The sequence below is a fragment of the Colletotrichum fructicola genome (genome assembly GCF_000319635.2).
Source record: "Colletotrichum fructicola Nara gc5 chromosome Unknown KSG_Nara_v1_contig09, whole genome shotgun sequence".
NCBI lineage: Eukaryota > Fungi > Ascomycota > Sordariomycetes > Glomerellales > Glomerellaceae > Colletotrichum > Colletotrichum fructicola.
In genome coordinates this window covers 441,554-457,422 of record NW_027094059.1, presented here as the reverse complement: position 1 = coordinate 457,422, position 15,869 = coordinate 441,554, and the positions used below count along the sequence as shown (strand labels likewise).

At 52.4% G+C, this 15,869-nt stretch overlaps 7 protein-coding genes across 7 annotated transcripts; 3 read left to right on the top strand and 4 right to left on the bottom strand.

Moving 5' to 3' along the window:
- Positions 1–337: 337 nt before the first annotated feature.
- deoC-1 (Deoxyribose-phosphate aldolase) lies at positions 338–1,114 on the bottom strand (the record flags this gene model as incomplete). The annotated part of the gene is made up of 2 exons (XM_032023162.1): positions 338–679; positions 746–1,114. 2 exons carry the CDS (start codon positions 1,112–1,114, stop codon positions 338–340), a joined length of 711 nt encoding a protein of 236 aa, XP_031880136.1.
- An 895-nt stretch (positions 1,115–2,009) lies between these two features.
- On the bottom strand, positions 2,010–4,023 carry CGGC5_v014402 (Lactose permease; the record flags this gene model as incomplete). Its single annotated transcript, XM_032023161.1, has 7 exons — positions 2,010–2,641; positions 2,732–3,065; positions 3,118–3,278; positions 3,339–3,498; positions 3,552–3,745; positions 3,818–3,877; positions 3,927–4,023. The coding sequence occupies 7 exons, from the start codon at positions 4,021–4,023 to the stop codon at positions 2,010–2,012; spliced, it is 1,638 nt and encodes a 545-aa protein (XP_031880039.1).
- A 654-nt stretch (positions 4,024–4,677) lies between these two features.
- rhlG-3 (Rhamnolipids biosynthesis 3-oxoacyl-[acyl-carrier-protein] reductase) lies at positions 4,678–5,706 on the bottom strand (the record flags this gene model as incomplete). Its single annotated transcript, XM_032023160.1, has 4 exons — positions 4,678–4,988; positions 5,044–5,150; positions 5,209–5,523; positions 5,588–5,706. 4 exons carry the CDS (start codon positions 5,704–5,706, stop codon positions 4,678–4,680), a joined length of 852 nt encoding a protein of 283 aa, XP_031880130.1.
- A 1,368-nt stretch (positions 5,707–7,074) lies between these two features.
- On the top strand, positions 7,075–8,502 carry fap1-5 (L-pipecolate oxidase; the record flags this gene model as incomplete). The annotated part of the gene is made up of 3 exons (XM_032023159.1): positions 7,075–7,194; positions 7,241–8,229; positions 8,286–8,502. 3 exons carry the CDS (start codon positions 7,075–7,077, stop codon positions 8,500–8,502), a joined length of 1,326 nt encoding a protein of 441 aa, XP_031880040.1.
- A 1,301-nt stretch (positions 8,503–9,803) lies between these two features.
- Positions 9,804–12,596, top strand: CGGC5_v014399 (uncharacterized protein; the record flags this gene model as incomplete). The annotated part of the gene is made up of 1 exon (XM_032023157.1): positions 9,804–12,596. One exon carries the CDS (start codon positions 9,804–9,806, stop codon positions 12,594–12,596), a length of 2,793 nt encoding a protein of 930 aa, XP_031880042.1.
- Positions 12,597–13,347: 751 nt separating this feature from the next.
- Positions 13,348–14,328, top strand: tdiC (putative NADPH-dependent quinone reductase tdiC; the record flags this gene model as incomplete). Its single annotated transcript, XM_032023156.2, has 2 exons — positions 13,348–14,256; positions 14,320–14,328. 2 exons carry the CDS (start codon positions 13,348–13,350, stop codon positions 14,326–14,328), a joined length of 918 nt encoding a protein of 305 aa, XP_031880131.2.
- Positions 14,329–14,507: 179 nt separating this feature from the next.
- On the bottom strand, positions 14,508–15,836 carry aes1-3 (Acetylesterase; the record flags this gene model as incomplete). Its single annotated transcript, XM_032023153.1, has 5 exons — positions 14,508–14,512; positions 14,560–14,889; positions 14,945–15,411; positions 15,464–15,629; positions 15,680–15,836. The coding sequence occupies 5 exons, from the start codon at positions 15,834–15,836 to the stop codon at positions 14,508–14,510; spliced, it is 1,125 nt and encodes a 374-aa protein (XP_031880029.1).
- Positions 15,837–15,869: the final 33 nt, after the last annotated feature.

The window sequence follows — 15,869 nt, the reverse complement described above, 5'->3', positions numbered from 1 at the left end:
GCTTCACGGCTCTTCAACCATAATATCATCCCCGTCTTTACATTCACAACTATGCTGTCTCTCTGCCAATATGTGAGTTGAATCCCATGGCGCATTGGGCTCTAGGTTTGTTGTCTCAAACTCTGCACATGGCAGTTACGAAAGAGATATTATGTTATCAAAAGGCTACTTCAGTTTATTCTGTCAACCTTTCGTGTGAATAGAGTCAGAAAAGCGTACTATGATAAGGGCACCATTATCAAAGCGAGAACAAGATCACTCCTCAAGACACAATCCTTCTCCAGGAAAAGACTATTCTTCAGTATGAGGCAAGCTACATGTCATCCACAGTGGCGTCTTACTCCAGCCCTGTCGCACCCCGGAGCAGCAACTCCTCATAGCCTTCAAGTATCTTCGCTGTCTCAAATGCACCGAATCTTCTCGCGCCAGCCCTGTAGTAGGTCAAGATAGCATCAGTGGTGTAGCATCCACCAGATGCCTTTATCACCGTCGTGGGCTTGAGCACAGATCTCAGGACTTTCACTGCACGCTCCACATCCGGCACTTTGTCGGGCTTAGTGCCAGTCGAAGTCTTGACAAAGCCAACACCAGCCCGCTCGGCTGCCAGTCCCGCCGTTTTGATTTGCTCATCGTTCAAGAAGAAGACTTCAATAATGGCCTTAACAACCACATCATACCGCTACATGTCGAGGTGGGGTAAGCCAGTGCAACCTATGTAGGTAGCGAGAGACTGATGGACACTCACTTTTGCTGTTTCAACAACCGCCCTAATCTCTTCTTCCACGTACTTGACATCTCCTGAAAGTAATGCGGAGATGTTGATGACCATGTCGATTTCCTGTGCCCCATCCTCAAGAGCTAGGGAAGCTTGGAGGACTTTGACAGCGGTGTGATCGCTTCCATGAGGGAGACCAACAAAGGTCTGGAGCTTGATATCGGTGCCCTTCAAGAGCTCACGAGCTTGCTTGACGCGGAAAGGTTGCGTGACAAACTGCCCCGTTTTATATTTCTTGGCCAGGGCGACTCCCTCTTTCAGATCATTCTCAGTGTGAAAAGAGTCAATGACGGAATGATCAATGAGCTTGGCAAGCTCCGCGACGGTGGGGGGACTCATAATGATGGTCTAGGTTTGGAAATACGATGGCGGAGATTGGAGACCGGGTGTTCCGTCTGCCTTGAGCACCTGCGCAGGTTACGATCCTAAAATATCAATCTCGACGCTCAACAGGAGCCCTGACGAAGCTGATCACTTAGATATCGTTCTCAAGGCACTGATTCCTCGAATTCAATTATTCATGTGCGGCTTGCGGTACGACCGCCTAGCCTGCATCGACCCTTCTGTGTTCAAACGCAGCTATGTTGCATCCGAAGTACTGGGAGGGTCGGCATCGGCGTGCCGCAACACCCAGACATAGAAGCGGGAAGCGGTAACTGACTTCCCGCTGACTCCCTGCTTCACTGAATTCCTTGATGGTGTGGCAACACGTCATCAATCCACTGGAGGGCCCCTGATGCGATGGCCACTTGCCACAAGCGCCGGTTCACATATACTCCATCAAGTACCTACCGTAAGTGATGACTACAGTTGATAGGGGTTCCAGGGTGGTCACTCAACTTTGATTTCAACGTGGCGCAAACAGTCTTTCAAAGAGTGAGAAATCCTGACCATATTGGATGAGATGAGAATAGCTTTCCTGGTTCGGAAGTTCATCGCACAATGAAACCGCTTCCCCAATGACTGTCAAAGAAACGGACATCATGGCCAGAGTCATAAAGCGCATTAGGATTCATTCTATTGAAGCTTTTCTACCGAATTCATAATCTTCAAACAAAATCGAATACGAATGGTCATTGACATCCAATTTCTATGCGAATATGACTATCTCTCCTGGTTGCAGATTCCCATCCTTCTCGCCGATGAATTCATCTGCGCCTAATTCATCACTCAAGGCAATAATCTATTCGTCAGATCAGACGATCTAATCTCTTCAAAGGAATTGCTGTAGCAATCATGCTCGCTCAGATGCAGTGACGTTGCCGCTGCTCTTGCCCGCCATGCCATTTTGTTTGATGGAGATATTGTCCGCATGCTCAGACCGAATTGAATGCCCATCGCCGACAACGTGAGGCTCGTCTCGGACAACACGTGCAGCACGGTTGATACCTTTGGCTCTATCCCCATCAAAAATAATTGCGATTTCCTCAATGGTGAGTCCCTTCGTCTCGGGAAATCTGAGATAAATAATGACGCAGTAAAAGGCCAGAATTCCGATATAAACCGCGTAATATCTCCAGTGAATCGCCTCAAGGATAATCGGATTGACCCACTGGTTGACGGCATTCGCGGATCCTTGAACAATGTTGTAGATTGCCTGTCCTTTGGTTCGCAGGTTGTAGGGCAGGATCTCGACCGAGTACATGTTCGACAATGGGGTCCACGCGAGATCATAAAAGCCGAAGAAAACAAACAAGAACGGGACTACGGCGAGTCCCACTGCTTTTTTCTGCCCTTGGGTGTCGTAGGCTCCGGAAAGTCCCATAACGACGATAAACGAAAAGAACATGCCGATGGTTGAGGTGAGCCAGAGAGGCCTGCGCCCGACGCGATCAACAGAAAGTGCTGCTGAGGTGGAGAGTATTACTGGCGAGGAAAGCAGTCAGCGTTTCATCCTCTTTTCATTCACGTGAAGTTTCAAACAGAGTGATAATAAGCAAAAGGAAAGGAGCTCACGGTTCCAAATCTGTAAGCCCAAGTTGAGTCCCGCTTGTTGCTCCGTGGACCGAATGCCAATCGTGCTCAGGATAGGGGACAAATAGTATGATATAATGCCATTTCCAACCCAATTCGTCCCGATTGCGATAACGACGAGCAAAAAAAGGCGAGGGCGGTTGTTCGGCAGGAAATAGTCGGTGTATTTGGTCTCAGAGTTGACCTCATCAACCCGCAGATTTTCCATTATCTCTTCGTATTCAAGCCGAACAAGGGGGTCGTTGATGTCGCCATTTGCGTGGTATTTTCCGAGGATTTGTAGAGCTTCGTCGGAAGTACCGTGTCTAACAAGCCACTAGTACAGACATTAGCCTTAGGCTTTTGGTTAAGAATACGAAATCACTTACCCTGGGAGACTCCGGCATGGTGAAGGTCATCGCTAAAGTCACGCCTGGCCCAACAAGCTGCAAGTAGCAAGGGATTCTCCATGCAGCGTTTCCTTCAATATGTCTGGTGCCGAGACAGACGCCGGCTGAGATCACGGCAGCGATATAGTAAATGCAGGTATCTAAGATGTGTCAGAGACTAGTCCAGGCTGTTGTCTCCCAATAGGTAGCTTGTCACGTACACATGCTGCCAATCTGGGCTCGATAGCGAGGATGCGCAATTTCTTGCAGGAGGGTCGGTGCAATCGTCAGCCCCATAGAGATGCCAATGCCCATCAAGACACGACCGGCGATGTACATCCCAAGGTTGATGGCCGCGGAGTTAACCACAGCGCCAGCGATCTGCACCGATGTAGGGGTCAGTATTGCAAGGAGTAGCAGGTTATCAAACTCACATTGATCAGAACACCAATCCAAACGGCCCATCTTCTTCCAAATCGATTTGCGATCAACTCGGCGAAATACGGAGATATCAACCCAGGAAACAGTGCAGCTGAGTTCATCAAACCTAGCAGATTGCCTTTGGGATGGCCGAAGAAATTTTGCCAAGCGTCAATCGTCTGAAGACCATTGAATAGGCTTCCGTCGTCTTTGGGATACCGTTAGTTGGAATGCGTCTTCACCGCATGCAATCTGGGAGAGTAATGAGCGTCGTTCTTACAGCCATTGAAGAAGAGCGTGCCGCAGAGACCGACGCAGTGGAACACGTTTTTCCGCAGTCCTAGCAGATCAGCACGTCTATGTCACCTCAGGAAGACGGATCGTCTCACCTGCATCCAGCCACCACTTGCTGTTGGCATTATTTCGAACTGATTTGTAATTCGACTCGGATCCCGAAGCACCGCAAGCTACTGCGCCGCCGCCCATCCTGAAGTTGGACAAATATAGTGATATGTGAAGGGTACAGAATTGCAAGTATAGAGAGCAGACGAAGCTTCACAGAGCCTACCTACATGGTCAATGATTTGATACGCATTTAAGAGTTTATGTATAATTGGCCTTGTGTCTCCTTCGAAATGACTATGACGACTCTAGCTAACTTCGTCCGGTGCTAATTCCAAGGCCTCGAAAACCTGGGGTAAACTCCACAGCCACGCGTATGGAGACCTCGGACGATTACCCCGTGGGGTTGATATTGCTTCAAGGGCTATCCTGGATTTCGGTCGGTCTCGGGTTCAGGCCAGGTGACGTCTTACCTGATCCGGCTTGAGATGCATTGGGCGGCGGGTGAGCGGGACTGCGGTAGAAGCGGTTTCCCGCTCAGAGCCCGCTCACCCACCATAGATCACAGGGCAGCATCAACAGGGCATGAACGCAAGAGATCTTGCGGAGTTGTCCAAGCAATCCGATGGTGGACGACTGAAATCGCTACAGCCTAGTCCTATGACATCACCAAAACCTCCAGACCATGGCACTTGCGACTACCAAGGGGATATGAGACCATATTCGGAGTCTGTGCTTGTCGTATTTTGGTCTATGTGTAACAATTCCACCCTTAGATGAATGTTGTCAAATGCATGACTAGGCACAACCTCGAACCAAATAACTTCCACCATCCAACATAATGGTTGCCCCATTGATGTGCTTGCTAGCCCTCGAAGATAGGAATACCATTACACCAGCGACATCTTCGGGACTGCCTAGCTTCTGGTCCGGCACCTGCTTCGAGACGCTTTCAATACCACCATGCCGATTCATCAGCGGCGCACTCATTTGGCTCGGAACCATTCCGGGTGCAACTACATTCACCGTGATATGTTTCGGCCCAAGTTCCACGGCTAGGTTCTTCATCAGATGAATTACAGCTGCCTTGGAAGCGGCGTACGCGTATGCTATTTAAATTGTCAGCGCTTGCAGTGACAAAGTCCTTCAATTAATGTGACTTACTTCCGTGCTCACCCATGTCCCCAACAACGACGCCCGCCACTGAAGACACCATGATAATCCGAGATGGATCCTGGACTGTGCCCCCGGCCTGAAGTAACGGAGACAATCTACGAAAGTTGTTAACATCCCTGCGCACAACGTCAAATACTTGAGGGACCGGCATACTTTTGGGCCGAGAAAAAGATGCTGCTGACGTTCATTCTCATGACACGGTCGAAATCATCTTCCTTGTAATCGTCCATGTGGCCGATGAAAGTTGCACCGGCGTTGGCAACCAAAATGTCGACATGATCCGTGGTTTTGCTAATTTCAGCGGCCATCTGTGTGCATCCTGCTTGAGTTGATATATCCGCAACGATCGCGATTGCCCGGGCGTCGGGGCTTTTGTTTGTGAGTGCATTGAGGGCTTTTGCGGCATCGTTCAAAGGGCCCTCGCTGCGGGCAACTATGTAAACGCGGGAGCACCCTGCTTGGAGAAAGCTGGAGAGCTAATTAGCCATCATCATTGCCAGTGGTAGATAGAACCTTGTGTTCTTGAACTTACCCGCTGGCTTTGTGAAGACCTAATCCACGCGACCCGCCAGATATGACTGCAACCTTCCCTTTCAGCGAGAAGATGTTCTGGAAGTCATCGAGCTTCACAAGATCTTCAGGTGTAGACATCTTTTTCGATTCAGCGTGCACAAGAATTTCAAATCGTCGTTTCCAGCAACAATTTTCACTGTATGTTACGGTGCTGGACTGCGAAGCGAAGCGTTGATAATGAGGCAGCAAGCCGGTGCTGCGGGGAAATCCTCAGTTAGCGAGCCGAAGGCCGGTTGAGCGGCGGCCAGCGGGAAACCGCTTGTTGGCGGTGGTTCGGCACGTGTACCCATTATGACATCAGATAACCCGGAAGCTCGTGATCATTTCTTTTGAAAAACGACTCTTTTTAAGGGAAACCTGGGATGAAACTGCCTGAGAATTTCTATTCAGGAACAGCGACTTGGTAGCAGGAACTTCAGTACCAAATCGAAGCATGAATGGAGGTGGTCTTTACCGGTCTAGCCTTCATCGGTCTCAACCCTTGTCTCGTTTCTCGCTGCGTATTCTGAGCCTTGTCCGAGCCCAGCTTTTACATGTCTAGTATCACTTCTGTGGCCGGCAAAGTGATGGATTGGTGATACGAATTGTTGTCGCCAGCCCTGTGCCATCGTTACCCCGGATTCTTGTGAATCGTGCCCCGGGGCAGTGGGTACGGGTGCGACTGGGCTTTGAACCTCAGCATAGTGGGTCAGTGGCGAACTGGAGACGGAAGACCTCCGTGCCCACTGCCAGTCCCTAAACAACATAGTTTGAGTGCAGCAAGTTTCGTATTGTCTGGACTGTTCAACTCTGGACGGAAGTTAGAATACATTATTGTCTTAAATAATTAGCCTGCTTTTCCGAAGGTCTTGTTCGCCGCCAAGATGCTCGTGCAACCGTTGGAATCTGTCGTCCGATTGATGACTTTGAAGGTGATAAGTGCTTCAGTTTCAACCGACTTCACTGGTAATACGATTCTTAGATATTCAGTTGCCGAGCTTGGAAATTGAAGCATCCCATACCGGGATTGAAGTTGATGATCGTTGTATGAAGAACAGGCTGCACAGAGGCAACTCTCATTGGATCTCAACTTGGCGGAAGACGTAGCTGTGGACAATTTGGACTTAGACAGCCAGCTCTCTTATGGGGTTTCTATTTGTTGGGTTCCATCAACTCAGCTCGTGTAACCGTCACTCCACGGCGTAGGACGCTTCTCTTGCGCAGCACCTTCCGGTCACGTGAACGGATGTCCGCCATTGCTGGGAGCACTCGGTGCGGGGAACCGGCCCCGTAATCGGCTCGTGGGGGCCGATGCCTGTGGGACTTCGGCATCATACCTAATTGAGACCGAAGGAGTTTGCCTACTTTAAGCCATGAACAGCGTATCTCGGCATGAGAATATGCATAGATAAGACTTCATCAAAGATCTTCTGGCAACCACACCAACACCAACACCAACACTGAAGCATGGATAAGAACGCCCAAATTGTCATTATTGGTGCGGGGTTATTTGGCTTATCCGTCGCCCGCCAACTAGCTTTGGATGGCTGCAAAAACATCAAGGTCCTGGATCGACGAATGCCGCCGGTAAGAGCCGAGATCCTCCATAGATGGCATTTACTGACTATCAAAGGTTCCAGATGGCTCCAGCACTGATATCTCCCGCGTTATCAGATTCGACTACGCAGACGAAGACTATCACCGCATTGCCCACGAAGCTTACCTCAGGTGGCGTGATGACCCCAAGTACAAGGGGATCTTCTATCAAACCAACTACATCTTGGCAGGCTCGCCGAAGCCTGGAGATGAGTCATGGATGGACAAGACCACTGCTCAGTTGACGAAGCATCAGTTGCCATGGTCGATTCTCAAGGACGCCGAGACTGCCAGAAGCATCTACCCAACTCTGACAGGTACCCTTACAGGGCCTAACTTCTCTGCATATCACCACAACCAAGCCGGATGGGCAGATGCAAGCAAGGCCATTATTCAACTTCGTGATGAGTGTCTTGAGCTCGGGATTTCTTTCATTTGCGGCCCGGCAGGCACGGTGGTGGGGTTCGAGACCAACGCTCATAACACCATCACGGCCGTCCGCACTCTTGCTGGAACTCAGTCATCGGTCAAAGGCGATCGCTTCATCTTGACTGCAGGCGCTTGGGGCTCAGGACTCATACCTATGTACAACTCGACTCTTTCCACGGCTCAAGTCTTGGCTTATCTTCCATTGACAGATGAGGAGATGGTCAAGTATCGTGACCTTCCGATCTACATCAACTACACGACTGGCTGGTTCAACTTCCCTCCGCACGAGGACACCAAAACGTTGAAAATGGCTGTCCATGGCTGGGGATATACGCGAGCACCGGGCGACGACGACCGAAAGCTGACTCCGAACGTTTCATCTCCTCCACTTGTATCAAAGGAGCGACCGGATTTTGCCCCGGCAGATGGTGAGGACAGGATGCGAGCAGGACTTCGAGAGATAGTTCCTGAGCTGGCGGATCGGTCATTCAGCAAAGTCGCTATGTGCTGGTACACGGATACCCCAACAGGGGATTTCATCATGGACAACCACCCAGACTACAAGAACCTCTTTATTGGCGGGGCTGGATGTGGCCAGTAAGTTGATGTCACCCTAAGAGTCTTGGACCAGTATCTCACCATTTTGATCGTAGTGCCTTCAAATTCTTGCCTGTCTTGGGCGGGTATCTCGCAAAGGCTGTGAGAGGAGAGCTACCACCATCGTTGGCTCACAAATGGCGTTTCCGTAAGGAGTACCAGAACCAGAGAGACGCATTCTTGGGCGATGGCAGTCGTGGAGGACCAGCAAGACGAGAGCTGAGTGATAAGGAGAGAGCCACTTACGAGTCACGGGCGGTTGCGAAACTCTGATGAGTACATGTAGACTGGCTTTAACCATTGCGAGGCCTTGATATGGCAGTTCAAGTAGACAAAATGGACATCAACACCACTGAAGAGTAGATACTAATGGATCTTCGAGCTGTTGAGCTATGGATGCTGCTCATGTACGGTGTTTCCAACACGTGGGAACGTTTCCCAGGGCTTCATCAATATTAGCCAAGGCAGGGACGGCTTGAATATTTGGGCTCTCGGCGTATGTGCTCTAAAATCGTCTGAATGAGCCAATTCGCGGTTATGGTCACGATCGCAGACTGAGGCACCCCGATCGAGCTAGCCATTTTTGCCGGCTGACCATAAATCAGTGCGCACAACTGTTGACTTGACTCCTTTGCGGCAAACATCGTGATGAACTCACAGTTTTACGTCTAAATCACTGCAGGCTTCGAGAGATTCTGTGTCACAACGCAGAAATAACTATTGAATAAATATGTCAAGGCCGTCCCGGTAGATGGCTTTCTCTTTTCCTCCACAGAACAACACAGAAGAACAAACACACCCTCGCATACAAATTGCAATCCAGCCCAATCAACTCACCATCTTATCAACCGCCCAAACACCAAACAAGATAACCATCGATCAACGTTGCCCGCCATGTGCTACAGAAGAAATGTCCGCTACAAGTGCATGAAGTGTGGCCGCATCCACCACACTCGCATCACCTCAAGAAGAACGTGCAGCAAGCGCCGCGAGACGGGAAGCTGCGGAGGCACCGACAACCTCGCCGCCGGCACAGTGTCGCGCGGGTACTGCAACAACTGCGGCAGACATTCTAGCGATGCCTACACTTCTGACTCTTATGACTCTTGATGGAGTTGCAGTCATTCATGGAAGTAAAGAACGCTCAAACGAAGGCGCAATGGAAAAGTTGAAGTGAGGGCAGAGATCTTGCGAGAGTCGTAAGATGCAGTGACCAGAGGGCAAGCAGAGCAGAGGTAGTTAGTCACAATCAAATCAAGTCAAAGTCCAAATTTTCCATGTGATCAATGCCCTTGAAAAACACAGCAGAAATCATGAAGCGATCTGAGAAACGAAGAAATAGTGATGGTTTTGTCATGTAAGGCTGAAAGGAACTCACCGACAATCACCGACGGCTGGCTTCGGTGAGGTGTCAATTAAATGGGAGGAAGCTTCTTAATAAGTGTGCCCCACCCCACCATGGAATGCGACGTGGTCAAGATATCCCCGCCCGTCGTCACATTTCCCGTCGGCTGTCCCATTAATCAAGTTCACCAGAGTATCCAGTAGCAAAGAATCGTTCACCAGAAGAGACAATGGACGGGAAGCTCCAGTCCCCCAGCACCTGGCAGCGCTACAAGCTCGGCCAGGCGCGGGTGACCGACTGGCTGAAGCAAACCGCCAGCAAATTCACGCCAAGCCCGACACCGCCGGATGCCAGCGAAGGCAATGGCTCGTCCGCTGGAACGAGAAAGCCCAAGCTGGACGCGGCCTCTGACAAGGTGCACTGGAGCGAGCTGGAACACATGGCGGAGACAATCGCCAACAACAGCAAGCCTGAGGAAATCCCATGGGACCCGATCCTGGTCCTGCGGGATGTGGTGGCCCTGAGGAAGAAGAGCGCTCGGTTCTATTCCAAGACTGCCGACCAAGACAAGACCGGCAAATTGAAGCTGAGCAACCAGCAGCACGAGCATATTATCAAGGTGTTGGAGAAGGTTCTCGGCGTGCTCGAGTCCGCTGTGTCTGGAGTACGCCCGAAGCAGAAGGAAGAGCCTCGGAGGGCCAGCGACCGCCTGGACATGAAGTTGCTGGATAACATGTTCAACCTTCTCCAGTTCCAGAAGCCAGGCAAGCCTGCAAAGACGCCAAAGCCGAAGGCTCCCGAGGCAGAAGAGGTCGATCCCGAGCATTCCGACTCGGAGTCTGACTCTGAGGAAGAGGAAGAGGAAGCCCCGAAGTCTAAGGCTCCAGGCCGCAAGCCGGTTAAGAAGGCCCAAAAGAAGGGTAAAGGCGGCAAGGGCAAGAAGGGCAAGAAGGCCTCCAAGCCCAAGGGTGGCGCCAAGAAGTCCGGCAGGGGTGGAGACAGCGACTGGGTCGACCGCTTCTCGGTGGGCAGGGATCCCGACGATGTCGACAACGAGGACCTCGACTACTATATGCTCATATACTGCTTTTTCGAGGATTTCAACACCATCCGCAACCACGTCGCCGAGCGTTGGGCCGACTACTTCTACGACAAGTCCGTCTCGCTCAACACCCTCGCCGTCATCACCAACGCCGCCGCCGAGCTCTTCCGCAGCATGGAGAGGGAGCTTCTCACCATTCTTCGCGAAAATGGCCTCTCGAAGCTTGGCACGTATGACGCGATGATGGAGATGCTGTTCTTCGAATACGGCATGGAGCATGTCGACTACGACGACAAGCCCGCGACGAAGGAGGAACAAGACGAGAAGATCTGGCGCGAGGAGTCAGACTGGCTCGCATGGTCCGCATACAATGGTATCAGGGATATTTTCGATCACATGCCGCCAGGGAAGGTCCCGACTATCCCTCCTTCAGCTCGCAGACGACCCCAGTACGGCCCCATCACCTTGGCCGACTTCATGCAATTCAACAGCGCATGCATGTTTGACCTGTTCCCGGAGATCGCTACAGTGAAGGCGTTGAAGAAGACTCAGGAGCAGCCTCCCGTCATACCAGGTCAACCGAAGATGGAGCTCGACTTCGAGAAGGTACTGGAACTGCGCATGTACCCATCTCACTTCATCTTCTCCCTGCAACTTTATCTTGACATCCGCAACATCATCGATTCCCAGGTGGAAGTCGCATTCGAACAGCTGCAAGAAACGGGCAAAGTTGTTGCCGAGTGCTTGAGAAAGTCTATCGAAACGTGCGACGCCGTCTTCACATCGGAATGGAAGAATGAAGCGAAGCGCGATCTCCACATCATGGACTGTTACGTCTTTGAGGATTTCACGTTGGAAGACAAGGAGAGACGGGCGGACATGATGGGCATACCCTTTGACGAGGGAATCCCCGAGTATGAGCTGTTCCGCTGCGAGCCTGTTTGGCCCGCGTTGCTTGATTTCCGGACCAAACTGCAGAGCACTATCATGAGCATCCGTCTTCTTACCCGAACGCCTGAGCCCCTCTGGAGTGGTGTGTTGTACACCATCGCCAAGCGGGACTACCCTGATATGCCGTCTTGGCCAGAATTCGACAAGTTCCTGGCCTTCCACGGGACGGATCTCCTCGGATTCAACGCACCCGCCACGAGCGAGCTCAAAGCTTCCGATGTCCTTGTCAAGTACACGACGATGTCTAACGGCAAGCGGTACCATGTCTGGGGTGATCTCCTCAAGAAGGTTGACCGTGTTGCCAAATTCCACGAGCGCTACGCGGAAATCAAGATTTGGGAGCGTGGAAACATGGACTACATCGCTCATATCGCTCGCCATCACTTGGGTCTGCCAGTCGACTCCAACGTCAGCCCTTTCGGCATTCCGCAAAAGTTTGCAAAGTCAAGGCAGGCGACAAGTGAAGAAAGGACGAAAGACATGTTGCAGCGCATTCAGCGGGTCGGCAACATGCGCCACATCGAGGTCCTTCAGATTTTGGACCAGGTTGTGGAGTCAATCGTCCAAGGCGAGTTTGCAATCAATTATTACAAGCTGAACTGGGAGATCCAGAACTTTGTCGCCTTCTTGCAGGAGATATTATCAGAGAACGGAATGCTTGGGAAGCCAGATGCCAACGTGGACACGTACTTGGCCAGCGACGATAACGACGCCTTTCTAGGCGAGGCCATCAAGTGGGCCATCGGTCGCTCCGCCGAGCAGCCCTGCATTCCTCGTTTGTCTGAACGAGTCCGTGACAAGGTGGATAAAAACGACTACGATTATCAGTACAAGAAGTTCGTGAAGGCCCAGGAGAGGATGAGTCGCATCCGTAACGACGACTACGGTGGAGACGAGGATTGGACAGACGACGACGATGATGGCGGCATGGACAGCTATGACCGGTTCGAGCGGATCATGGAAGGCGGCATGCAGGGCGACTACGAGCTGAGTTACGACGATTTGGATAGATATTACGGAGGGTATTGATGATTACCACGGATGATCCGCGGACCGTGGACGGCGGAGGGAAACACGTCATTTTCTTCGTGCCGACTTCCGAATCAACTCCACGCTTGACTCAACAAAGAAGAGCCCTCAATGTCGAGATCCCAAATCGCCGACGGCGATTTCAAGGTCCCCGCTCGCGCCTAGCTACTTTTGTCGCGCGCGCCCGTCAGCCCTACAGCGAAGAACAAACAACTTGCCACGCCACATGGAGTAGTCAGCATGTGCCTCTCCAAAACATGCCAAACACGGCGAATGTCAGCATTGGATGCGTGATGAGGAAACTTGCCCAATGTGGGAAATAGTTAGCATGTAATTGGAAAGCTTGGTTCAGCCGCCAATCGCCTGCATCACCGCGAGCGCGAGCACCATTCCGTCTTGGGACCCGCGCGCGGCTCCCCGGCGGTTTGGAATAACGCCGACCGCGCGGGCTTCCACTTCACGTAAAGCACGTTATGTATTCGTATGCACGCACACTCAGCATCTCGCAGCCACAATGTGCCTCTCTGCTACATTCCAGTGAGACCACTTACTCATCGCGCACCTGGTAGTGGAGGCGGTCTATGAAAACGGTCCCATGTGTGCGCATAGGTTGTATATAAGAGTCATCTCAAGAATGCCAAAAGTTTCAACCACAATGAACACCAGCCTCTCTCACTTTTTGTTTCTTTTTATCTCTCACTCACGTAACATCTTCGCACCACACCACTACCACATAGTCCAAGCACCAAAGATGCACGCCGCCATCGTCAACGCCTGGGGCTCTCCCCCAACCTACACCACAGTCCCAGACCTCCCAGCACCCTCACAATCCCAGATCCGCCTCCGCGTCCTCGCAGCCGGCATCCACCGCCTCGTCCTCTCCCGCGCCTCCGGGAAGCACTACACCTCCACCACCCTGCCTCACTACCCCGGCGTCGACGGCGTCGGCGAAGACCCGACAACAGGCCAGCGGTACTATTTCGCCTCCCTCCAGTCCGGCTCATTTTCAGAATTCGTCAACATCGAGCGACACTTCGTCGCCAAGCTGCCTGACAATGCGGACCCGGTCACGGCCGCAGCGTTCATGAACCCGATCATGAGCAGCTGGATGGCCATCTCCGCGCGCGCAGCACCGCAAAAGCCCGGGTTCACCGTCGCCATTCTCGGAGCGACGAGCGCCAGCGGGCGGGTCGCCGTCGATGTTGTGAGATCAAAGGGCGCGGGCAGGGTGATTGGGATCGCGAGAAACGAGGCCGCGCTGGCGGAGATGCCGCTTGACGAGAGGATTGTGTTGAAGCCCGAGACGGACTGGTCTAAGCTGGGCGAGGTCGACGTCGTTTTGGACTATGTGTACGGCGACGCGGCCGCGGGGATGTTGAAGGCGTTGCCCAAGTCGGAGAGGGAGGTGCAATACATCCACATCGGCTCTGTGTCGCGGGATGAGACGATGATGCTGCCCGGGGCGATTCTGAGGGGGAAGAGGGTCGCGTTAAGGGGGGCAGGGCCTGGAAGCTGGACGATGGAGGAGTATGCGAAGGAGCTTGGGGGTATGGTTGAGATTGCGGCCAAGTTGGAGAGGAAGGGTGTCACGGTGGAGGCGTTTAAGGATGTTGAGTCGGCATGGGGGAAGGCGCGGGTTGGCGGGGATCGGATTGTATTTGTGAGCGATGATATTGCCAAAAGCGCCTGAGGGAAGTTGTGTTGATGAATTCAAACCAAGTAGGAGGTGTAATACGATGGCGAGGGTGTTATACATATGGAGATCTCGCATGAGAAGCAGAATATTTGATATCATAGCAACATAACTTGGAAAAACTCATTTTATATTTTGCTTGTCTGCTAAATAAACCCTCTCTAATACGAGAACCTCTCAGTTAGGATCTTAAGAGATCTACGCACCAAGCTTGCCTCTTATACTACACGTCGTCAGTTACGTTGACCCTGTACTGGAATCTGAACTTACCCTTGAAGAACGGTGCGCCAACAGCCTGTGCAACAGCCTGTGCCACAAGTTTCTGAATGGCCACGCCAGGGTGGTAGTCGTTGAACCATAGGCAGCTGACACCGTCGGCGTTGTAACAAGTAGCATCAGGAGCGCCATAAGCCGTGGGGTTGTTGATGGCCTTGTCAAAAGCCGCAGTGGTATCAACAACCCAGGACGTCACACCCGAGTTCTTGGCTTTGAAGGCTGCGAGGTTGCTGTTGATGAGATCGTTGTACTGCTTGATCGCCGCCGCAAGCTGCGCATTCGAGTCGGCGCCGTTGGCGAGCATCAGGGGCGTCTTTTGCGTGGCTGTTATGTGTTAGAAGCTTTTTTTATCGAAGGTACCGGATCATGGAAGACTCACGAGGTACGCTTAGCAGCACAAACTTCCTTACTCCAGCGTTGTACAGAATCTGCAGCTGATCAAAGTACTTGCCCAGGACCTGAACGAGCAGCGTCTCCCTGTTACTCAGCCAGAAAGCGTTGCCAACATCATTCACACCCATCCAGACCCCAGCAAGGGTGTTATCCGCCGTCCAGGGAGCCCAGCTCGGCTTCGACGCCAGGCTGCGCGAGAACTCGGTCACCTGGTCGATGAAGCTCAGCACGGTGCTCGCGTACGGCGCGATGAGCGTCGCGTCGGTGGTGGCGCCGCCGTAGGCGAGGTTGTAGCTGTAGACCAGGCTGGCGTTGAACTGCGTCACCATGAAGCCGACCCAGTCGAGGCCGCCCGAGGCGGTCCAGCCGGGGAGATCGGGGTTTCCGAGGGGGTTCTGCGGGTTGGGCTTTGTGGAGTTGATGTTGAAGCCTGTTTGGGAGTAGGAGTCGCCACTGAATGAGGTGTTGGTGACTGTTCAGTAGGTACAGGGTAAGGGAGGCTTACAAGGTGATGAAGTACTTCACTCCGGAGGGTGAGCTAGTGGCCGTAGCCGTCGCGGCGGCGGACGAGGTGGTCCGGACGGTGGTCGTCGTTGTTCGGACCGTGGTTGTGGCCGGGACGCTAACGGCGGTTGAAGTTGACGCGGCGACGGTGCCAGGGACACATTGGACTGACTCCATGAGTATCAAATCTGAAATTCCGTGAAAAGCATCAACTCACAGTACCAAGGGTTCTGCGAAGAGCAATAAGCCCCCGCAGCACAGCTTGTCGCCCCCGTCCATCCTGTTCCTCCACACTGCCCCCACACCGCAGCCTGCGCGTTGGCAGCGCCAGCAAGGCCGGTCGCAACAAGAATCGAAGCCGTGAGACGAGCCATCTTGAGGAACTCTGAAGACGAGAGAAGGAAAAA